Raw genomic sequence first — 24,878 nt, 5'->3', positions numbered from 1 at the left:
CCGCATTATTTTTAACAGCAAGAAATGTGACTAGTAAATTACATATGTATTTCTCCAACATCTCTACAATATCTCCTTTTAAGCACATGCAGTTGATACTTTTCAGCAACAGTCTTCAAACAGCTTCATAGCCCAGGAGAGAATTATGTAAGTATGTAGCACTTAATAACAATTTGCAAGCAAAATGATTGGAAAGATTTTTAGGAAGAGTTAAGTCCATTTAGTAGAGTCTAAGGTCCATACAAGGGTTAATTAAGAACACCAGAGATCTTTAAAATTATCCCAGGAGTTTCTAACAGTCCCCAAAGAAGACACGGAACAATGAAAAGACCCGTAACGGAGCACCTGTTGAGTTACCTTTGGGTTTATAGCAGGGAGTGGGTATGATGCATTCCTCTTTTATGTGGGGCTTGGTTTTGGGGCTACAGCCTCCTGTGTGCATCCCACGATGGTCGATGCAGAGGACCACACGATACCTGAGGCCCTGGCCACATGTCACCGTGCACTGGAAGGAGAATGCAAGAGAGAGGAGACTCATAGCCAAGTTTTGTTTCCTTTGCCTCGTTTCTCACCCAAGAGTCTTTTTAGGGCTGCTTTTAGATTAAGGACTCCCGGTGGCTTGGTACCATTTCTTACCATTCATGGAGTCTTTGTTCTATTTGGCTATTTAGGGTGAAGGTGGCTGAAAATTCAATCACTTTCAATTTCTTAGATTTAGATCAGTTCGGCAGCATTCCTTAAGCACCCCCGTGTGCTGAGTCCCAAACCAAGCCACAAAAAGAAGGAGAAAAGAAACTGTAGAGTGCGCTCACTTTTGATTACTAATACTGCATTTGACTTTATTTAGTCACTTCGTTAGCTCCCACATGGACATTAACCCTTTGTAAACTGCCATCATAGTAAATTTATAATGCAGCATGGCTGATCCGATTGACTACACTGACATGGTCAAAAATGTTTCAGGGGGTTGACTCAATGGCCAGATGTAGACAGCACCTCCAGTGCTTCTAGAAGCCAGGGAGCAAGTCTAGATAGAGAGAAACATCACAGCTCTGATCCTGCTGCCCCAAAGCCACACAGTGAAGTAAGAAGTCTTTTGCCAACTCTGTGGCTCGGGGCACAGAGTTTACCTCCTTATCTTTCTATCGTTTTTGCCATTTTAAACCTTTTGAATTAGCAGCTAGGAAACCCCAAATAACATATTATTTAAGCTGCTGCAATAGTCTCCCTATGTTCTAGAATGTTCTGCTTTTAATTATCCTACTTCCTCCCTGTTCTACTTATTTTTCCATTTCCATTTCACATTTTTTTCAATGAAAATACAGATAGTTTTAATCGGCATCTACTCTTTACCCTTTTGGGGTAAGAAATAAAACCCAAAACCCAACTGTGGTCTACTGAGTTCTATCATCGGAGCAGCTTCTAGACATTGTGGATCAGTCATTTGGCCTCATTGAATCTTGACAGACCCTGGCCTCTCTTTGCCACTTGAGGGAACGTTATGAGAGACAGAGGCTTCTTGGAGTAACTTAAAGAAGTTATGTATATCTACATGTTTACATCTGGCTATGCTGGAGTTGAGGCGTGCCTATGTCAGGAGCTAAACTGGATGGCTTCTGGACACCTCGAGAGCAGTGGGGAGCTGCCCAGGGTAGCTGGCGGGGTCATGGCGATGAGAGGGAAGAGTGGACTTACTCTCCTAACGAACAAAGAAAGAGGGCACAGTTACCGGAGACCACTCCTGTGCCAGCCATTTAGGACAGTCAAAAATGTTGCAGGGCTGCACGATGGGCATCTTAGGGGTGTACATGCATTTCCACTCTTCCACTGAGGTGACATGCCCCTGGATGTCCTCCTCCACACAGGAAACTGCCCGGCTCTGGATGCCCCCCCCACACGAGGAGGAGCACGCGGTCCACGGGGTGGCCTCCCACCTACAGAAGCAAGGGGAGTCATCAGGGCGGACATGCACATTGCCAAACCTCCTCAGTGACCTTTCTGACCAACCCCGTTCCCAGTGCCTATTGGGGCAATCAGGTTCTGAGAAGCTACAGTCCAGAGATCGGAAAGCCATCTAATGCCTAATAGCGGACGAGGGAGAGCGAAGGATTCAGTGTTGGCAAAAGTGCTCTGGAAACCTTGAAGCTCTGCGTCAAGTGTAAGAAATAACTCTTTTGAGAGTAATTTTTTGAGAGCTGTCCACAGGGCGACCTGGGCTGTCTGTAACCTACTCAAAAGAGGGCTATTTGGTCCCTCTCCTTATAGTTTGAGTATATATTCTGTGTGCCATATTTATATTATTTCATATTTTATAAATATATCCTGTATCTATGTTATATATAATATTTAAAATAGATTTAATATTTAATATAGATACTTAATATTAGTATTTATAATATTAAAATATAAAAAATATATGTTTACTAAGTGTCACTCAATATCTTTGTCAAGATTACAACTGGTTACTCAGTTAACACTAACAGCTTGCACCTGGGCTATTATTTTCTATTTTCAATGCATTGCTTTATCACTTAGCTTCTGGATACTTTTACATTGAGAAGCTCATGAATGGTCAAGGTAGACCAAACGTTCATCCCCTCTCCCTTGTTTCTACAATCATCAGCTTTGGGACTATATGTATTCAGCACAATTTTGATGTTGAAACTAACCCATCATTACACTAACAAGCAAAAGTAATAATGTTAGGTATTATCTTCTCATTCCCTAACTGTTGAGGGATACTGGCAGTTAGCATTCCCCGGACAAAGAACTGTGGGAATTGTGAAGAAAGTTTGGTTTGGATTTTAAGGCTGATGGTATTGGAATCTAAAGATACAGTTACCTAAGGGAGAAGATTACAGTATTATCAATAACATTTAAGAGAGTTCCATTGATTTTTTTAGATCTCTACACAGCTCTGAAGTATTTGGGACCAGAAGCTGACAGATATTTTTGCCTGATTCTTTTCTCTCCTCCTGCAGATTTAGAGAATATAGAATTTTTAAAAACAGAAATACTGAGACTGAGCCTGTCTTTCCTGCATATGTTCTGCTTGTTGCTGAGGATTGTTAAGGAACTTCAAGATTTCTCTTAGAATTAGGAGACATATAATTTTAATGAGAGAGAAACAAAATGTCACCAAGTCAATCTACTTGGAAAGTTAAATGTAAAAATATTTCACAGGCATACCGTGGAGATATCAATTATCCTTTAAGTAAGATTTCATGTATATTGGGAACCTGACTTCTCTTTTGCATGAGCGTGGATATGGTGTGTTTCCCAGGTAACAGAGGATTTTCCTCCACATGTTCTCTGCACCCTTTGAGTCTAGGCAACAACTGTTACCTCTATTGCCAACAGCCTAAACGTGCTGCCAAGTACTGTATTTTCCTATGCATATTTCCCCAGGAGAGACAAAAGAAAATGTTATTATGGGGAAACTGAGACCCTCTGTTTAGCCCTTAGAAGACTTTATGAGCCCTTTCAAGAGAATGAAGCAGCTCTGTAGAGGGTGTCTCTTCAAAAGGCTAAGACCAATTCTCATTTATCTCCATGTAGATCTCTGGAGAGTTTCCCTCTGTATATGGATAACAGGTCTGATTCAGAATGATATATAAGTACATATTCACATTAGATTTGATCTGACAGTGAAGTGGGAATATGTTTTTGAATGCATATTTAATCTCTTAAAACATTAAGATGCCATAAATAAAGCACACTTTCTAATTGGTACTCAAACGTCCCTAAACTTGACCCTTCTAAAGAGACAGTGATTAATTCCTGTCTCAACACTTGGACCTGACCCATAATGTGATTTCACAAACAGGAATAAGTATCCTTTTCAGTGTCAGCGATCACAGAAAGACAAATGATGCTAACATTATTCTAAGAATTTATATTATGGGTCCATCATATCCATACTTCTATTAAAAATTTTTTTTTAAATTATTATGTGATTCTTGCCATAATAATAGGGTTATGAGGAATTTCAAGGCAAAACATGTCTGAGTGCTTTAAAGAAAGTATAATAAAAGCTGAGAGAAGGCATCAGTTAGAATATCTTAAGAAAGGGACCAGGTAAGTGCTTGGGGTAGGGGAAATAAAAGCACATATCCAAGATCCCTGCACTGGAAGAATAAAAAATGAGTTCATATACCACGTATTTTAATTCTGATGGCTTTAAATTTTTTAAACACATAGTGTGTTTAAGAAATTCTCAAAACTAAGAGTGATATGGAAAATTTGTGTATGTTTATTATGATTAAATAAGATTCCGTTCTCCTATTATGTTCAGGTATATGTCTCAAAGATTGAAAGCAAGAAAAAAATCTAAAAATTCATTAACTTTGCTTTGTCATCTATACTTGTGGTCCAAAACCCATTTAAATAATCAATATGGAAAGCCTTCTGCCTCGATCAGAAGGTAGCTGCCATCTGAGAACCATTTTTGAGCCTCAGTTTTAAACTCTGGATCATTTTGGAGACTCAATTCTTCTTGTAGAAACATATTTGTAGAAATTGCTTCCATTTACTAAGATTTTATCAATTAAGCAGAACTTTAGCAGAATCTAACTTTAGAATTAGCTCAGTAACAGAAGTGCAAGGAGTAGGAAATACAGTCTGTTTATTTGCGATTGTCCTTTTCCATTGTGATGCACGGACAGGCCAACGTGTACACAGGAGAACATTAAGGAGGCCCGTTTCAATCTGTCATTGAGAATACTGGGATTCTGACATTTGGGGGAAATCAGAACGTATAAGAAATGAAGTTTAACCTAAGACAGGCACTAGTCATACCGGAGAAATACAAACAAGAGAAATCACAGATATGAAAGAAACTTAGGAGTGCTATTATAAGAAAAACATAAATTCAATGTTGTTCACCCCTGACACCCAACTTTACTTTTATGATAAAATATATGGCCTTCCCACAAACAGGTATGTGTCCTGTAGATACTTATTTTACAGATACAGAAACATTGAAATCAGATGAAATCTTGGTTCAGTTAAATTCATCTTCTCATATTTTCATTCCATTTCTTTTTTCAAGAAGCATTTACTATAGAAGTTTGGTTCTGGATCAAGCCAGCAGATCTATCAGCATTCTGAAGTCATTTATCATCTTTATCAATATAGTCATAGAAAAGTGGGAGGGAGCTAACTAATAGTGGAAAAACTTAAAAAGAAAAAGATTCAATGCCCCTCTCGACATGCTACTGTTAGGATGGTGAAAAGTGGGTTCTGTACCAGTCACTGGAAATATTTAAGTAGAGGCTGGATGATAGCTTGCACTGGGGTACATGTATTATCTAAATCTCTGTGTGCATACCTGTGTGGTATGCACTAAATACACATATGGATATTTGTGCAAATACACTCGTTTATAAATGTAGGGCATATGAGCGTGATCACTTGGAAGGAGTAGGACAGGGGAGCCTCTCTGGGAAGCTGAGATCAATGACCTCATGAGCCCCTGTTTGGATTCCATTTCATGAAGCATTTGGAAATTTTCAATCAAACTTTTTTCTTTTTTTTTTTTTAGTTCAGAATAAAGTTATTTTCTAGGCTTGGTTTGGTTTGAGATTCAGGAAACTACCATGGATTAGTCACACTATTTGTGATCTGATGGAAACTCTGAGTTCTAAAGAGGAGCTGATGCCCTCGAGTCCAAGTGAGCAAAGAAGATAGAGCAAAGGCATCTCCTAGCACAGGGGTTCCGTCAAAGCCTGATTCTAATTTATGTTGTCTGGGGACCTGTTTGCAGTGTGGCAGATCACACACTCAAGAACTGGCCTATTTTTAGCCTCTCCAGTTTTCGTATGAATATATTAATAAAGAGAACAAGGTCTCTTAAAAGTTCCTCAGTCACTTTTTTTTTCTTTTCTAGTTGAAAAAAGGCCTGTCCTTTAAAAAAGCAGCACAGCACATGGAATTGGGTATTTTGAGAAAAAAATGTCCCCCAAATGTTCTGAACAATAAGGATGGGAAAACATTGCCTTTTGGTACACAACTATAATTTCTCTGCAACATAAAGAAGATATTTAAAGCCCCTAGGCAGAATAATACCGCATCTGGAATCCCACATTTGTGGTTCTGTGATAATGCCTCCGGCAGTGTTTGCTTAACAGTTAGCAACAGGGCTTTAATGCCTAGGGCCCTACTACAGAGAAACAGAAGAGGACAAACGGAGTGAAAGAAAGACACAACATAACCCGTACATTGTATCTAATCAGCGTCAATGACTGTGTCCACTTCAATGTAATAGGATCCTATCTTAAAATGGTTTTTGAACGACCAGCTTAGAGTTCGAGCAGAAGCAGAGCTCAGGATGGGTTGCAAAATATGCCATCTACCAGCTTACTTTTACAGGAAAACACACAGTCTACAGCTACATAGATACGTAAAAGAAGCAGAAGGCTGATTTACTAATTCTAGCATCAGGATGGTTGATTTACGTACCGAGGAAGGGGATGGTAGAGGTCATAAGGCATGATCTGCTTGTATCCGTCACTGTTAGGAACAATAATGCCAACCCTCTGAGTAGAAGGTACACACAATAAAATAAACACTAAATGATTACATTATACAAATTTTGTTAGACAAATGCAAAACAACATTAATAATCGTCTCTGAAAACAACACTACAACAGTTCAGTATCTTTATACTCTCAGATGTGTGAGGATGGGGCAAGTTCAAGGGCACCGTTTACTATAATTAGTTCTCTGATCCAAGCAGGAAATACCACTGGAAAGGGTGGTGGCGAGAAAACTTGGCACCTCATCACTAACTATGACACAATAAGCTTGTAAATGTTCTTTAATCCCCCCAATTATACATCCTATGAGGTCATTATTATCATCATTATTCATGTTACTTCCAGATGCTCCACAAGCAATTACAGTTACTGTCTCACTCCCGATGAAAGAGAGAGCTCCGTATACGAGTATGTACCTGGGGATTGCCAAAACGTGGGAATGTGCATGAGCAAGTACGTTTCTTCCCTTGGCATATCTCAAGATTTTAGTAAATATCTGGAAAGCAGTCACCGGGTTATTGTTACAAAGGGAGAGAGAACGAGCGAATATAGTAGGCAACTAGCAATCAAAGCAAGTTTCCTACCAAGATAAAGGCAGAACACTTAAAATGGATAAAAAATATGAAAAATCGTTTTTGTGGTCTATAAAAATGTGATATAATGTTAACCACTATTACAGTGCTGGTTGTGACCATTGCTGGTCTATCTGGTGCCCTGGGAAACATGTGAGATTCAGAGACAGTCTAAAGGAGCCATAAGAAATGACTTTATAGGGTATATGGCTAATGGATTCACAAGAAATGATATTATAGGCTGTGTGGAAGTCCCCAGAGGCCTTACGGACTCTAAACTGCCTCACTGATTTCAGCTAAAGCTTCTAATTGGCAAGATTTTCTTGCAGCATCCCCTGGCTTGTGGAAGATTTATGATGAATTGGTCTCAGATAAAACGGCTAGTATAATAGACCTTCTGTCAAGAGTGGGAAACAGAGAGGGCTCAACACATAGCTGTCACCGTGGTACAGAACAGGGTAGGGCATGAGCAGAAGAGATGTATTTTGCAACTGACGAATGATGGCAAGTCCCTCTTTTGAATAATGAAGGAACTCACATAGCCTCTATGTATCCCTGGGGAAGAAGGATGGGTGTATATTTATATATCCACATTTGATATAAATGTTGATGTTTTTATTTAAATGAATAAACTAAGGCTTCAATTTTAATTTCATTCTCTGACATAGGATGACACAATATATTCTTTTTACTTTTTATTTTTTTTAATTAATTTTTTATTAACGTATAATGTATTATTAGCCCCACGGGTACAGGTCTGTGAATCGCCAGGTTTGCTCACTTTATAGCACTCACCTAGCACATGTCCTCCCCAATGTCCATAACCCCACCCTCCTTCCCCCAATCCCCCTCCCCGCAGCAACCCTCAGTTTGTTTTGTGAGATTAAGATTCTCTTATGGTTTATCTCCCTCCCAATCCCATCTTGTTTCATTTTTTCCTTCCCTACCCCCCAAATCTCCCCACTATGCCTCTCAAATTCTCCATATCAGGGAGATCATATGATAATTGTCTTTCTCTGACTGACTTATTTTGCTCAGCATAATACCCTCTAGTTCCATAAACGTCATTGCAAATGGCAAGATTTCCTTTCTTTTGATGGCTGCGTATTCTTTTTCCATGGCTAGCAAACCTTAGCTTTTGGGTAAAATGGGTGAGCTCAGGTGGATCAGATAAAAACAGCACTGACTTGAGATCATCATAAATAAGAGGGAGTGATAAAGAGGATACTCTCTGAAGAAATGACTGAAGGGTACAAGGATACATGAAAGAAATTAAATTTAAAGGAAAGGGGAAACAAAGCTATGAAAAATAGATATGTATTCCCAGGCGAGACAACCATTGGCATATTAATTTACTTGTTTATCTTACATGACTGAATGTTCTATATTTATCTGTATGATCAAAGTTTTTGTACTCATTTGCTAGGCTAGATTTTCATTGCCTAGATGGGCGTTTCCATAAAGTAACAATATTCATGAAACTCGATGCTGCCTTTTGAGTAAAGTCAAAATCCCGCAGCTCTAACAGAAAAATGGAATGGGTCCTAACATTGAACTTTTCTCCCTGTTTTTCCAAGTTAGAGAAAGTTCCTCTTCTTTTCTGCCTTCTTCTGACAGAAAAATTGAATGTGAAAGACTGGTCCTATCTTTTATTATAAACATGTGCTCTCTTTCCAATAATTATTTTTTAAAAAGATTTTATTTATTTATTTGACAGAGAGAGAGAGATTTCAAGTAGGCAGAGAGGCAGGCAGAGAGAGAGGGGGAAGCAGTCTTGCCACTGAGCATAGAGCCCAATGCGGGACTCGATCCCAGGACCCTGAGATCATGACATGAGCCGAAGGCAGAGGCTTAACCCACTCAGCCACCCAGGCGCCCCTCCAATAATTCTTATGTCTAGTAATTAAGGGAATTTTCTTTTTAAAGGAGCTATAGTTTAAAAAGAGTTCTAACCTTCCAAAGTTCTTCTAATAACTTTGGATATACATCTAATAGAAGTTTATTAAGAAATCATAGAATTGACTTAACTATTATATTTGAGCTAACCCAAGCATTTTTACTCACACCAACACCACTTTCTAAATGCAAAATGCAGTTTGTTGTCTTCTCTTCTGAAAAATTTTACAGCTATGATTTCTTATCCTCAATATTAGAATGAACACTGTATATCTCTGCCAATTGATTTATCAGCTGATGATATTTAAAATGGAGTCAGTGGCATTGAAGAAAACAGGCTAGAGGAGAAGGGGAATAAAAGGGGGTGTATATAGAATTCAAGATGTTGGGCTTTGCTTTGGACTGATTTAGAAATTGTGTTTTTGTTTGCACAAGGACCTCTAAACCTGGATTCAGCAAAACTATAACTATATTTGTCTTTCTATGGCATGGGTCATGGTGAAGACTCATAAAATCATTCTGGGGCACCTGTGAAAACAGAAAGATATCAAAACAATGGTGCTCTGTCCAGTCTTGTTAATGTATGCTCATGTGCATGGGCTCTGCTCTCTCTAGGGGTTCATGCTATGGCCTTGGCCTTTCAGCACACTGTCACAGAAGTGTAGGCACTATGGCCTAAATGTAACTTCCTATTGCTTACCTTTAAGACACTTGGTCTTTTTCTTAGGCAAAGTGTACATATTGAGGAATGATGAAAAGGATGCCATTCAGGGACCTTAAGAAGCTCTTCCCGTGTTCAGGGCTTGATGTGTGTGTGTGTGTGTGTGTGTGTGTTATATGTGTGCATATGCAGGCATTCAGACATGATAGGTGGGAAGTCGTGGAGGAGGCAAAAACAATTTAAAAAAATGATCACAAGAGAAGATGTAAGAAACAGTTGGTTTTGGGCAAAATCATACATTCTTCATTGCTTTAACTATCGTGATCACGCATGCACTTCTTACACTGGGCAGCGACCTGACTCCATTGGACTCTGCAACATCAGAGATTATGGTGGGAAAATGAAAAGACGAGGAGGAGGTCATTCTCGACTCAAAGGGTGTCAGTAGAAAAAAAACAGGGTACCTCATCCTCTCAAGGCACATACCTTGCTGAACTGTCCAATGGTGGAAGAAGGCTTCTATGTTAAGACAGACTCATGTAATGGAATATTATGCAGTCATAAACATGAAGCCTTTTGAACTATTTTTAATGATACAGAAAATGTTCAAACATAATGGTAACTGAAGAAAATTCAATGCAAAGTAGAACCTACCATGTGAACCACAATACTAAGAAAACTCATGTATTCATCAATCTATATAATCAGTTTCATAGTTCATATATATGTATCTATGTGTGTGTAAATAACATATATACTTATTTATATGTATTTACACATACATATGTCACAGAACTATATTAGGAAAAGATAAAAATGATTATTAGTTCCTGATGTTTTGCCTTTGTATTTTTACATTTTTCTGTTTTCCCAGTTTTCTATAATGTGTAGTCATAAGAATTAAAATATTTAAGCAAGACAAAATACAAATTTGAGAAAGTATAAGGCAGGAACACTTAAAAATATGAAATAAATGGGTGAAATGAGACCATCACCTCAAATTCCAAGTGTCACTTAAAGATTATCGAGTCTGTTTTGAAATCATCTCAGAAGCTATTTTAGAACAATATCCTTGACTTTAAATGGCTTCAAAATCAATCCATATTCAGGCTCACACTATTTAGCAAATTTCTCTCTCCAAGAAAAATCCTAATGGAACTATCTCTATGAGAGCCTAATTTGTGGGGTTCTGGGTTTTTTCTAAATGGAAATGAACCATAACAAGTCCTTTTGGTGTTAGATGTCCCTTTGTGAGAATCTCTGAGGACCTCTTTCTTCTTCTCCTCAGCTGCAGACTTCTGGACAGCTGGATACGCTCTAGTTTTGTCAAGCTCAATGTGTCCAGATAGTTCATTATCTTCCCTCGTGATCACGGTTAGTGTTCAGACACTACCATCTTCTCCTCCACCCAGGCTAGACTCTACAGGATGTCTTTGGTTGTTTCTCCTTCCTGTGTTTCCTACTGGAACTCAGCTCTGCCAGTTGGGAAGTCTGGCCAAGCACATCTCCTTGTGACACAAGTTTGGGGCCTTTTGCGTGGTCAGCTAATAGATTTCTGCTTACAAGCACTGTCTGCTTCAACCCAGTCTGCTCACTGCTATCATAGAAACCAGTATTTTATTTCCCAGCTCAAAAATCTTAAGTGGCTCCATGATACCCAGTGAAATTTCTTAGTCAAGGTCTATCTCTTCTAAAGCCTGTCTTTAATTTCCCTCTCAACATCTAGCCAGAAATTCACTCTTCCTCTTCCAAACACCCACTGCACTAACTGTGCTCATCACTTTTAAGTTTCTACTAAGTTCTAATTATGTATAACTTTCCTTTAGTTTAATATCATGGGGCAGAATCCATATTGGTTCTCTACTGGATCTCTTAACACCATGCCGTGGGCAAAGGCAATTAGTGCATATTCGCTAAAAGAAGTCATGCTGTTGGTATGCAGACACAGAGGCAAGCAGTACCATCCAGAATTAAAGCAAATAAACAGAACCAGGTCGAAGAAACTCCCCAACCAACTGTCACTCACTGGGCACATTTTTAGTCTCATTCCTTGCCTTCCTCTAGCTCTGCCATCTGTGCAAGGGGGATAAACAGTTTTGGGGGTGAGGGGTTGAAAGTTAAGGGAGGCTGCTCTGGGGGCAGAGGTGATTGGGGGATTTGGGGAGGAGAGAGGACAGCTTAATGACACCTGTGCTTCTAGCTTGCTTGGCTTAACTCTGCATCTCTTCCATTGAGTATCTCCCAGAAATAGCCATGACAGCTCAAAAAGCTCTCCTTGTTCCTGTCTCATGTGTCTTTCAGGTATCATGATGCTTTGTCACTATATAACTCTCTCTGGGCAGTGTTGGGCCCCACTTCCTGGTTGATTTTGCTTTGCCTTTGCCATGGTAGCAAGCATCAAATCTGTACCAGTTAGGCACTCCATTAAAAAAATGAATGAAATTGTGCATGGTGGAGGGAGCAATGGCACAGAAGAGAGTATTTTACCTTTTCTTGACAACTGTGCGCAACAGTTCCACATCTCTTCCTAAGCCACAGTTTAGGATGGGACAGGAAAGAAGTGACCAAAAGTTGGAAAGGACATAAGCCTTCATGTTTTCCTGGGTCATAGAGCACAAAGGATCATGGTATAATAAGAAAAAGGACCCCCTGAGGAGCTGGGAAATGGACAGTCAGTTCTCCTCTCTGTCACTCTCTGTGATCTTGAGAGCCTTACATTTGAACTTCTGCCACAGCTAAGGGCTGGATGAAATCGGGAGTTTTAAGGTAAAGTAATAGCAGGGTCTCAGAAACCCCCGTCACCTGGAGCTCTAGCTCGCCTCTCCTCTTCCTAGTGGCTGCTGAAGGCAGAACTTGCAGCTCTGTGAACCACAAATTGAAAACTACTGAACTAGGTGATCATCTCAAAATCTTTCCTACTCTAATATTTGGTGACTTCTTAAAGCACCACGGGCCTCCCTAAGCAAGATGGGATCCAGCAAATGAGAAAATATTCTGTAAAGAGGTCACAATCTTTTTTTAAACCATTGTATCTACTAGGCAACATTCATTTATCTTTCAGAACCAGACCAAAAGAACCCTGTCCATCATCCAGGCTTTGAAAATGTCTTTAAGGCACATATTCTGCAGTAAAACCCACTGGGGAGTTTTTGATCATTTGACCCCATATATTAAGATTTCCTCACATTGCTATTTCTGTGGTTCATATTCTTGATGTTAATGCAATTTCTGAACTGCTTTTTAAGTCAGTGGGACTAATATTTCTTATCTATTCCTCTACTTTCTCAAGTGATTGGTCACCTTTTGGATGGAGTAAACATCAGTATTTATGCTTATATAAAAGAGGCTTGTCTAACCTGGATGTGCAGTCTATTCAAAGACCCAGAGGACCGGACTTCGCATAGACATGCAAAGTTGTCAGTACTGTACTGGTTGTGGGGGTCTATGTTGGGCTTAAACCAGATTTTATGGGGTGCTAAAGGCATCATGAAGAATAAGGTATCAGTAGCATGAATCGGGTCAGCTGAGTTTCCATTCTAGAGAAGGTTAAGTCTGGAACTGGAAGCACTTAGATTTACAACACACTTTTTTTTTTTTTAAATATAATTTTTTATTTTTTATACAACACAGTTTTCTTTTGCACAATCTAACCTGGGGGCAGATCCCTCAACCTCTTTAGCCTTCAGTTTGTTTATCTGGAAATACAGATAATAATCTCTGTTTTGCTAACCTCCCAGGGATTGTAAAACTGAATTGAGATAATGGATGTGAAAGCTCTTTATAAACTTCGTAAAGAAGTAATGTTGAGCATGTCATTTTACAGGTTTGGCTCTCAATTTGATAATGATAGCTGACTTCTGTTGAGTGCTTGGCACCTTGCTAAGAGCTTTGTGTATATTATCTCATTTAATCCTTGTAGCTACTCTCCTACAGGAATATTTTACTCATTTTACAAGTAGCAAAACTCGGGTCTAGAGAAGAAAAGAAGTTACCAGTTAGTAAAGCCAAAGTGAAGGAGGTTAAAATGGAGGATGATGCTAATGCCTGTTAAATTAACTTGCAGGTTAATTAAGAGAATTGCATAAATAATTACACATTTCAAAAGTATAAGAGGTACTGTAACAAGTGATTATCATTATTGGTAGTCATGAGCTGGTCTGGTAGAAAGACTGAACCGCCCCAATAATGGAGTTTCAAACTGATTGTCTGATAATGTGTGTGAGACTATCACTAATAACTTGGAAGGGTATGGCCATGCATCCTAAAAAGAACCAGAACTCCACTTTTTAACCTCATTAGAGATAATGAATGAAAGTGGACACAGGATTTTATGGTGATCTTTCTTCTCGTTTACTCGTTGGCGTCTTAGAGGAATATATTCAAATGAGGTTGATTGAACAGAAGTTGGTGCTTTTCTAAAACATTTACATCTTGTAGCAAAACAAAAAGACTTCGAAGATGAGGAAAACATTTCATTGTATTTTAATTGCTAACAAGGCAACCATTTTCTAGCCCTTACACTGAGTTCTCCTTTTTTGGTGACTTGGCATAAATCCCATTGGAATGAAATGGCAATGTCTCACAGCTGGTTAAATGGGGATTATTAGGCAGTTGCACGCTGCGATTTATGGAGATGCCAATTATCTTAATTTCTCATGGTTGTTGTATTTTAAAACTCTGGTACAGGTGATTTACTTTGATGAAGATTTTTTTTTTAAGGAATTCATGTTTCTTGCTATATAAAAACAACAGAGAATTCCATTTCTAGACCCATAGAAAATTCTGGGGTCCCATCTTTTTCTGGTCATGGAGGAGAAAGCTGCTTTCTGGAAAGTTTAGCAGTTTCTCTCTGAGGTAACACCAACATTATCATAATCATGATTTTAGTCATAATAGCTGTAGCAACTAACATTTCTGAGGGCTTGTCATGTGTCAGACATTCTGCTAAGCTCTTTAAATATCTTAGAGCATTTATTCCTCATGATGACCCTGTGAGGTAAGTACTGTTATTTTCCTCATTTCGCAGGATAAAAGATGGAGACTTAGTAAGAACAAGTAACTGGCCAAAGGGTACTCAATCAGTAAATGGCAGAGTCAGGATCTCAAGCCAGCCTCTTCACTCCAAAGCTCCCCTCCTAATCACCAGTCCGCACTGCCAATGGACTGGTTAGTCACCAAGTTAGCGTGACCAAGTTTTTACATGCCCACTACACATAATGGCTCTCGCGATGCAGATTATTTTAAAGTTGCATTAAGATTCAATCTGAGATTTTGTTCGCAATTTGGATCATGGCCAGAGATGACTTATGCAATTTGCTGTCAAATTAAATGGAGCTGGACAAAAAAGTCCACTGGAACGCACCAAGAATGGCCGCTTGGGACAAACATGTTTGGGCATTTCCTCAGGACTATTGCTCTGAATCCCTTGAGGGAAGGGGGAATCTGGATGCAGTTTCAGCAAGGAACAGATTTGTTTGCTAATAATTGTGATCCTGATAGTGTGATGAGTGAGAACTTTTTTCACTTTTCCAACCCTTGCCAATTTAAGCCCCCTTCATTACTGCCTTGGAGGGAACACAGGGGACCCGTGCCAGAACAGATCCGCAAAGGTGCGTCTCTGATCTTCTCACAAACAATGTCTTGCACAATTTCTCCCAGACAGCATTAACAGTCATTCCAGTCTCATAGACTGAGCTATATGAGGCCAAATGTAGTATAGCTTACATTTAAAGCCACTCTGAAAACATAAGGTGCTTATTAGTTGAACTAAAATGATGCCTTTTTAATTGTTGCAGAACCATAGGCATCACATGATGGATTTTAGCCTTCACCTGAGAGGCAAAGATGATATATAGCACTGCACAAACAACTGAAAAAGGCATTAAAAAAAATTTCTCTGTGGTGTAAGACAGAAACTGTAATTAGGGCAGGCACGAGGGAGGAATTTACATTCGGTTAGATTCTAAACGTCTTAGTGATGCGGGAAAGGGTCCACACTCTTGGGTGAGAGGAATGCAGTGGAAAACAAATGAAACAGTAGATCCCTGACTTATAGGAGGGAAATGCCCCTGGACTTCTGGGCTTACCCTAGCTGGGACCACCACCGGAACATTGGAGAGAGCCTATGATGGGATTAGTGATATCATAGCTCTGAGATCATAGCTCTGAGCCACCAATGGGAAACAGTCTTAATTTTAGCTAAAAGCCATTAAATTTTTACCTCCACTCTCTCTTCCCCCTATTAGAAGTGTTAACTTTTGGCTTCCTTTTTGAGACCACTCTTGGCTAGGAAACAAACCATTTTACCACTTCATAAAAATGCGTAAAAGACACCAGCAGAGAGCAACAAAAGCTCTCTTGGGATGGAACTTCTGGCAGCCAGGTAGGCTCAAATGTTGGTCTAGTAGTAGAAGGGACTCATATTCCTGCCTCAGCAAAATGTCAAGTTACTACATGTCATGGATATTCAGGCTTGCTTTAGAATAGTGGAAACCAAGAATGCTAAATCACTGAATTCCAAGTGTCCACTGTACACAGTATGATCTCATCTATGTTACAGCCTATAGACAAGACTGGAAAGAAACATAGCAAAAGCATTAACACTGGTGATTTGTGGGCACTGGAGATTGTTAGTGAGGTTTATTGTGTTCATTATGGGCTTTTAACTCATCGACATTTCTTAGTTAGCATTAGGCACCAAAAAAAACAAAAAAACAAAAAAACCCCATAAAAACATAAAAACAATCTCGAAAACAGGGGCTAGGTGTCAACCATCTCCTTAGCTTCAAGAACCATTAGATGAGCCAATCCATAACCATGTGAACCAGAGGATATCGTCTGTGAGCGAAACGAGATGGGGATGTCATTTGGTTCACTAGTTCAACTATAAACACTTAGTTATTACAAAGTAAATTACTGCAAACAATAAGGCTGTTTTGGTAAACAAAATAATTGGGCATCCTGGATTATGGCAAATGGTCATCATAGCCAATTTATTTCTGGTTTGTTTTAGTTTCAGATGTGTAGCAATGAGAGAATTCCTATTATCACAGAGAAGCAGATATGTAATGGTAAGTTTTAAACAGCTCATCCTGCAATCTTAGGATACTTATTTTTCTGGCCAAATAGACACATTGAAGAACTTAAGGATGAGGGCAAAAAGTAGTTACTTTGGTGGGATAACATTTTTATAACTGTTCCAACAATGCTTATAATTTAGCTGAACTTGAATCAGTTAAAATTAGTTTAACATGTTTGAAAAACACTTCAAAATATATCAGATGAAATTCAGGGAGGCAACTCTGTGGAGTGACAGATTCTGTAGACCAAGTCTGAACACCGCTAACTTAATGCAACAAACAATCCTCTCACCCCCATTTCGTGGGTGAGAAAACTGAGGTCCGGAATGAACCAAGGGCTCCAGACCAAATTATTTAGTGCACTTTTTGCTGTCCATGGTACTTCCCAGGCTTGACAGGCAATAAACTTGGCTATGTGAATGGGATTTTGCTTTTCAAATAATACATAACAGGCCCCCAATTCCTAGTCTCACACAAGTAAAGTGAACAACTACCTCAGGGGCTTGATAAAAGGAATTTCTTTTGGAATTAAAAAAAAAAAAAAACCATCTGACTGTCGGTACTAAGGACATCTACATTTTCCCTTTTGGGTGTTTCTAATTTTAGACACAAAGGCGATAGTTTAATATCATTGTGTCACTCCTGATTTGACTATGAGGTAGTTATATCTGTAGTTAGAAAGAAGTTTCTTGAGGGTTTGACTGTGATGTCTAAAGGGAGGGCAAACATTTGTTACATAGTAACACAGTTTGTTACACAGTATCTTCTTCTCTGGAACATCACTTCTGTTTTCTCTTGGAATTCAGAAAACTTGCTTTGACCCCAGGTATGCAAATAAGGACAATGAATTTCCCAGTGATCCTGAAGTATCTTAACCTTGGGGCTGCAAATCTATATTTCCTAAAGAGGTTTCCTCTTAAATCTCTCCTACTGTTAAGTGTTAATTTTTACAGCTTTGTTTAATTACCTCTGCAATAAAAAAGCAGCTTCCTGACATTTGCCTCTAACTTACTTCTTCTTTCTCCTTTCTCAGTTTTCTTTTTTTTTTCCTTAATAGCCACCTGTCCCAACATTTATACATGTGCTGTATTAGATGTTTTAAAATAACATAGGATGGAGACAAAGCAAAAATTTCAGAGGCAAACCTCTTTCATTATAACATGGCCTTTTGCTTTTGGATAATAAGAAATAGGCCACAAGTATGACTCCGACAGAGAAGATAGATAAAAATCAGGAGCCCCCCCCCAAAATTGAGTAAATTATAAATATTTTCTTAAAATTGTTAACAAAATACTTTTATCTCACAACTGTCTTCCACAGTCATCTCTTTATGGGAGTTTTTTTCCCCAGTTGTGGGAGTGAATCCCTCATTTCTTCTGGAAATTTACACATAAATTATCATGAAAACGGGTGAAGACTTTCAAAGTCTTCCTCTGGCTAAGCCATCTGTCTGAATTAGGATAACTATGCTTTTCGTATAAGTGGTCTTCTGGTATAGATATAAAGATGTATAATAAGAAGAATAATTTAAAAATAGGGTTGAATTGCATTAGTTATAATTGTCTTGGCTACAAGTGCTTCATACTCTTAATATTTCCAAAATAAAAAAAGTCCAAGCAAAATGTTAACACCTCATTCAGTTTTTAAACCATTTCCAATTTTCAATACATAATTATCTGGTGTAACATGAACCTAAACTAAATTAAACCTCACCTAAATTATATAATTATAAAATATTGATTCTGTGTCTTTAATGGAAACCTGTTAGTCGGAGTTCAGTTTTATGAGCTAAGTATTTGAAATAGGCCATTTTGCATCACATGTAGAATTTAGAATCCATGAATATGAAACAGAGTACAAGAAAATAAACTTTGGGAAGTTAACAGCAGAAAACAAAAACTTCAAAGTAATTTTCATGCATGTTGCTCATGTACTATTTCAACTATCTCAAGTTTTATTTTTATGTATCTATACTTACTAAACTATGATTTAAAAGTAATACTGAGGTGTTTCTCAGAAATCCAAGGAGCTGAGGGAAGGATTTTTAATCTTTTGGTGTTCACAATCAGTTTTCCAGAAGAATTTTTTTTTTTTTAATTTCTTCTCTCCTATGTGTGGATAAGGAAGATGATAAAGAGATCTACCAGGAAGTGTTGCAAGTACAAAGGCGAATATCACACCACAGACAGACTGCTGACCTGTACTTTCATGACTCCTCATCATCTGAGATGTTTCATTAATCAATCTGATCCTTAAATCTAATTGAGGGCCACTTGTGGTTTCCAAAAAGCCATAGCTGACATGAAAATGTCAGGTCTTCTTTAGAGCTCCTAATTTAAATGACCTTTAAGAAAAATCTGACTATTGACAATAACTCTGCTTTCTCCTTAACAAAGGCTGAGTTTGTTAAAATTAGAGTTATGGACCACCCCTGGCTCAGATGGGTCAGCTGTGGTCCTTGAATATGGTCTGCTTTGATCACATCAAACTCCAGTGACAGAGTTAAAATGGAAAGACTCCTGGGAAGACCACACCATGACACTGGCCTGGACTTTGTTAAGGAGAGACAGAAGTACCAGAATCAAAATAAATCAGAAGAGAAAATAATGCTTAAGGGAGCTAAGCATTATTTGTTATTTCGGTGTTTATTTGCTCCCCACGTGGAGAATCTGTAGACCCTAAGAGGGCATCATCTAGCTGCAAGACTGAGGGGCATGGGTAACCAATAATGCATGATTAGGAAGCGATGCTTATTTTTCATTAAAAGATTTAAGAAGCTTAGCAGGAACACGATTTATATTTATGACAAATAAACTGGCAAATTTGACTGACCTGGCTGGGCAAGGATCCAAGTTGCACTCTTGAAGTTTGGGTTTGGGTTTGACGTTCTCTGGGTAATAGTGGCAGTACTGATCAGCAACCACACGGTTGCTCCGAAGATCATAGCACTCGGCCGATGTCAGCTGGTAACCTGTAGTATCAAACCATCCACGCAAGTTTAAGACACACAAACCATGGTAAAATATAATGCAATAGATTTCTTTATGCTTTTTGGCCATCTCACATTAATGGAAATTCTTCCCCAATGGTTCAGTAATTTCCAGGACAAAAGACAGATAAATGGGAGGCTCATTAATTTTTGCAGACCTCAAATATTATTTTTCCACTCGAATTTTAACAATTAAATTTTACTCTAAGGTTCGGATTATAGAAGGGCAGAGCTAGGTAGTAAGACTGTTGTAAATCATTCCTTATTAATTTGCTTTGTATAATCTGAAAGTGTAACAGAGATTTCTGTATCCAAAAAAGATGATCGGTGTTTATTTGCCAAGCATTAAATTCTGCAAGGATGCAAAACTGCCTCCATTGTATCTGGGGCATTAGGGAGAATAAATTCCCAAATCAATAGCATAAACTCTAACACCGCTCCCCTGGATGAATGGGGGAAAATGGGATTCAGCACAAGACCAGGTCTTGCCAGCCACCTGAGAATATCATCTTTGTCTATACTCAAAGACAAAGGGTTTGGCTGAGTAAATGTAGGATGAATCCCTCCAGAGCAACACCACCACCACCAACAATAATAGGACTCCCCTAATGTTCAGTTTCTTCTTCACCTGAAATCCTTTGCCATTGCTCCTTAAATTAAGTCTTTAGCTGATATTTTTTAGTTTCTGTGTACACATTTCCACTGTTTGGAGAATTCTTTTAAAAAATAGCATTGCTGGGTACTACCTAGTAGCGTTCATGATGTGTGAGACTTTTCCCACCTGCCTCTCTCTCATCTTGTGCATTTCTGGTGAGACGGTGATGAAGATTGGATTCTTAGCGTGAAAAATAAAAGTACATGGGGACTTTTTTTTTTTTTTTTTAACTTAGGCTTTTGTATTTTCTAACCCTAATCAACCTCCAAAATATATTCTCCCTGGCAGGTGGTTGAATATTGTTATTGCTAGATATGTGTTACCAAGTTAGAATTAGAGTAATTAAAGACTTGCTAAAGATTTTAGGAAATCAGAAGAAAGCTTATAAAACCAGAATTCCTGGCTTGGGGCTGTGTTCTCAGACCACCCACAAAAATTAATTGTTCATTAAAGACCCCAAAAAAGACCTTTTAACAATTTTACTGTAAAGATGAAAAGCATGGAAAGTAATAGGTAAGAACACATGTTCCATTAAGCTTTTTATTTTATAAGAAAATCAAAGAGGAAAAATCACCCTATAAATAGTAAGTATACTTTTATTTTTCAATTAGATTATACTTGAAAGCAGATAATGTTATGATAAACTAAGCATTTTATAATTAAAATTATAACTTATAATTTTATAAGTGAATCATTTTATATTTTTTATAATTTTGTAATTTTCCATATAATAATTTCTACTCAAGGACAGAATTTATCATGTAGTAAAATGTGGGCATAAGCAAGAAGTAAATCATAATTTTCAGCCTACAGATATTGTTGTCAGGCTATCGAGAGTGGGTGAAATGAAGATGTAGGACAAAAATGAAATAAATGACAAAAATGGCCAGATAATTGTGTTTTCAAGCAATTCACAAGATAATTGGATTAGCAATTGTTTCTTTACACTTAGCAAGATGGTCAACCCTTTGAATGTGGAACCAAAAATATAAAAGGGAACCCAGAGATCATTTCTTCACTCAGTTTCAAGCTGTGGTCCACGAAGCAGGAGGAAAGCTAATTTCCACATGGCTCCTATCTTCATTTTGAATAATACTCCTTTATTCTGGGCTTCCTAGTAAGATTTCCTTTGAAGCAAGGGTTTGATTGCTCAAAACATTTGAAGACCACTAATGCTTCTCCTTCACTAAGATTTGAGGGAAATAAGGCTGAGAGGAGTTGGATATATATGAATCTAACAGGAGTTGCTTTATTACACAGCAAGGCATCGCCAAGGTTACTGAAATTATACTCCATCAGCAACTCTATGTGAAACGGACATAGTGGGCATATTACTGAATTGTTACTTCTCACAAAGCATGACTTGCATTTAAAAAAGAAAAAAAGAAAAATAATTGTTCGGATTTCTTTCTCCAAAACTATTTCCTCTGCTAGTCATTAACAGGTGTATCAAAATAACATATTCTCATGAAAAATCCAAGTAATTGGGGTTTTACTTTTTATAAAAGTCATCTTTCTCTTCTGGACAGACAGAACAAATGAAAACACTATTTTGTTGAAATGCTTATAATGTCAAATTAATAGCTATTTAACAACCAAGTAGAAGCACGTGAAGGTCTTTTTGACTAACTGCTTTTAAGCTAAAACCCAATGTTATTCTTAGAACCTCATTTTTAGGGGTGTGTTAATATTATGCTGATGAAGATGAATTATTTCATGTGTTCTTACTGTCTAAAAAATTAATAGGTAATAGTTTGTCTCTATTTTGAGGTACCATCCTTTTTTCTTGTCAGAATAATCTAGTGATACCCATGTGGATTAACTACTTAATTTACCACTGTCCAATTAACAAGCTTCTTTGAAGGTGGAGCCAGAATTTATTTCATGTGCTGTTTTTTAAAGGAATATACATACAATTTTATGCTCATTAAATCAGCAAAATTAAACAATTCTTATAATCCACAAATACTGGCTCCATTGGCAATGAAACTCAACTACTCATAAGCTGCTTATTACCATTCTGGAAAGAATTTTGGTAATAGATGCCAATAGCCACAAAAATTCTGAATCTCACTCTTGAGAATTTATTCCAAGGAAATAATTTGAAAGGAGCGAAATACTTAGGTATTAAGTTATTCATGACATTATAATAGGAAAGTTTAAATGGACTAAATCTTCTATAGGGATATGGCTAAATAAATTATAAAATATTTTGAGCAATTATTATTTAACCATTATAATTATCATGAGCAGAAAGTAGGGGGAAATACCTTTCCAGTAACACAAAATGCAATCAGTGTTGCAGATGTGAACAGAGTAGAGATAAGAATTCATTATGTGACTTTTCAGGAGAGCTGTATTTTCATGAATAAAACAGGCAAGTGCTTTCTACTTATGGCACAGATGATGGGATAGGGTTTAACAATAATGGAGTCTATGTCTATAGTACAGGGACTTTTTTCCTGGTAATAAACTATTTCCTTAATTAAAGTAGTCTCTGATTATTTTGGACATAATGTGCTAGGTAGTAGGCCTGACAAACACTCTTTATTTGGCTCCTGAATAAGTAAGTTCTCTTCAACCAGGTGAATAGTTTATTCTCCAAGGAACAGAATAGAGTCAAGACTGTTTCCACTAATGGAACTCTACCAACAGGAAATGTTCATAGGGCATCCAGATGGAGGTATCCTCCTTATGGGAGGGCTTCAGGATTTGGCCCCATTTAGTATAAAGAATCAGACCCATCACAGCATCAATTTCTTCCACATGGAAGTGACTACTTTCATAACAGCCAAATCTTCCCTCACAGAAGCCAACATTGAGAAGGGTAAGTGGACACCATTACCTCCTCCACAGGTTGCTGAGCAAGGAAAGAAATCTGTCTCTCTCCATCGGTGAATGATGGGCTGGTAGAAGATGAACTGGACTGTGCTGTCAGCAGGCCCCGAGTTGCGGATCTGCAGGAGATGAAAGCAAAGAGAGAACCTGGTATGATAGGGAGGGATTTTCTTGGTCCCTTCCAACTTTGGACCACAATGTATGGTGGCGTGGATGGTCTTAGGCTACATGAAGAACTGCATTGGGAGAGAAGTGGCTATAGCAATATCATCAATCTTACCCAACAACCAGACACCATCACAACCATCCTTTTCAGTTGGGTTGTTATGGAACAAGGGATCACAATGTCTCTACTTGCGATTCAGGTAGGATCTTTATCCAGGCCACTTACTCATTCTCTTTCTTTCCTGTATTTCCAACTTCTCTGGTATAACAGCCAAATTATGTGGATTTTTATATGTGATGTGTATATGTATGTGGATTTTTATTTTATTTTACTTATTTCTTTATTTTAAAGATTTTTTGAAATTCATTTGTCAGAGACAAAGGGAGAGCACAAGCACAGGGAGAAGCAGGCAGAGGGAGAATCAGGCCCCGATTCTGTCCCCACTGAGCAGGGAACCAGTGTCCTGGGATCAAGTCCTGCATCAGACAGATGCCTAACTGACTGAGCCACCCCAGCATCCCATATATGTAGATTTTTTTTAAAAAAAGATATTTTATTTATTTATTTGAGAGAGAGACATTGAGAGAGAGTATGAGTGAGGAAAAGGTCAGAGGGAGAAGCAGACTCCCCGTGGAGCTGGGAGCCTGATGCGGGACTCGATTCCGGGACTCCGGGATCATGACCTGAGCTGAAAGCAGTCGCTTAACCAACTGAGCCACCCAGGCGCCCATATATGTAGATTTTTAAATGTAGGTTCCAAAGTAGACAATTTGTTCTGGGGAAATTATAAATGCCAAACACTGCAAAAAAAAAAAAAAAAAAAAAAAAAAGAAGGATCCTGTCTTTAGTTAAGAAAAAAGGAATTAAAGAATTAAATGGCTCTGCCCACTCAGAAACATGGTGTTTCCTCACACTTTTGTGATTCATACATTTAAATGTGCAGAGTTACCAATTGGAAGCTTGCTAAAATGCAAATTCCTGGGCTCTTGCAGGGCAAGAGCAATGGAAATATTGATGGTCCAAGTACCAAGCTTTGAAAAACACCAACTTACACTACAAAAGCAAGTACTCTGAATACAACATGTCCTTACAGAAATTACAAACCCGTTGCATTTTGAAAGAGGAGAAGTGAGGCAATAATTCTTTAATAGTTCTTGAAAGTACAAGGTTGAGAAAACATAATCTAAAAGAGAAGAAAAAAATACCCAACAGGAGCAGTGTCTTGATTTCACAAAGATCTAACCACATGCCGTATAACACTAAGACAGTCTGGCAAGGCTTGGACTAAAGGAAGTTCCATGGACAACCAAGAGGGCCACCTCTTCAAGACAGTAGAGGTCTAACAGTAAATCATGTGGTCTACAACTTCGTTCAGGTTTTCAAGTGTTTCAAGGATAAACTGATGGATTTGGCCTTCAAAAAACAGCCTGTTTCTCTGCCACTGAGTTGAACAACTGGATTAAGAACTGGATTATACATCTAGGAA

The 24,878-nt window shown here is 38.2% G+C and overlaps 1 protein-coding gene across 3 annotated transcripts in view; it reads right to left on the bottom strand.

Moving 5' to 3' along the window:
• The window catches only part of ADAMTSL1 (ADAMTS like 1), an 899,097-nt gene that overhangs the window by 207,965 nt on the left and 666,254 nt on the right, over window positions 1–24,878 (bottom strand). For 2 of the 3 annotated variants that reach the window (XM_004765700.3, XM_004765701.3), the window contains 5 exons: window positions 23,234–23,345; window positions 19,577–19,715; window positions 6,460–6,510; window positions 1,730–1,934; window positions 358–505 (listed from right to left, as the gene is read on the bottom strand). In XM_004765700.3, coding sequence (XP_004765757.1) covers window positions 358–505; window positions 1,730–1,934; window positions 6,460–6,510; window positions 19,577–19,715; window positions 23,234–23,345 — 655 coding nt within the window. The remainder of the gene's footprint in view (window positions 1–357; window positions 506–1,729; window positions 1,935–6,459; window positions 6,511–19,576; window positions 19,716–23,233; window positions 23,346–24,878) is intronic. The other variant, XM_013063102.2, reaches the window with a different exon arrangement.

Source organism: Mustela putorius, unplaced genomic scaffold, assembly GCF_011764305.1.
Source record: "Mustela putorius furo isolate JIRA1106 unplaced genomic scaffold, ASM1176430v1.1 tig00000421_pilon_pilon_pilon, whole genome shotgun sequence".
NCBI lineage: Eukaryota > Metazoa > Chordata > Mammalia > Carnivora > Mustelidae > Mustela > Mustela putorius.
This window is presented reverse-complemented; position numbering and strand designations above follow the sequence as displayed.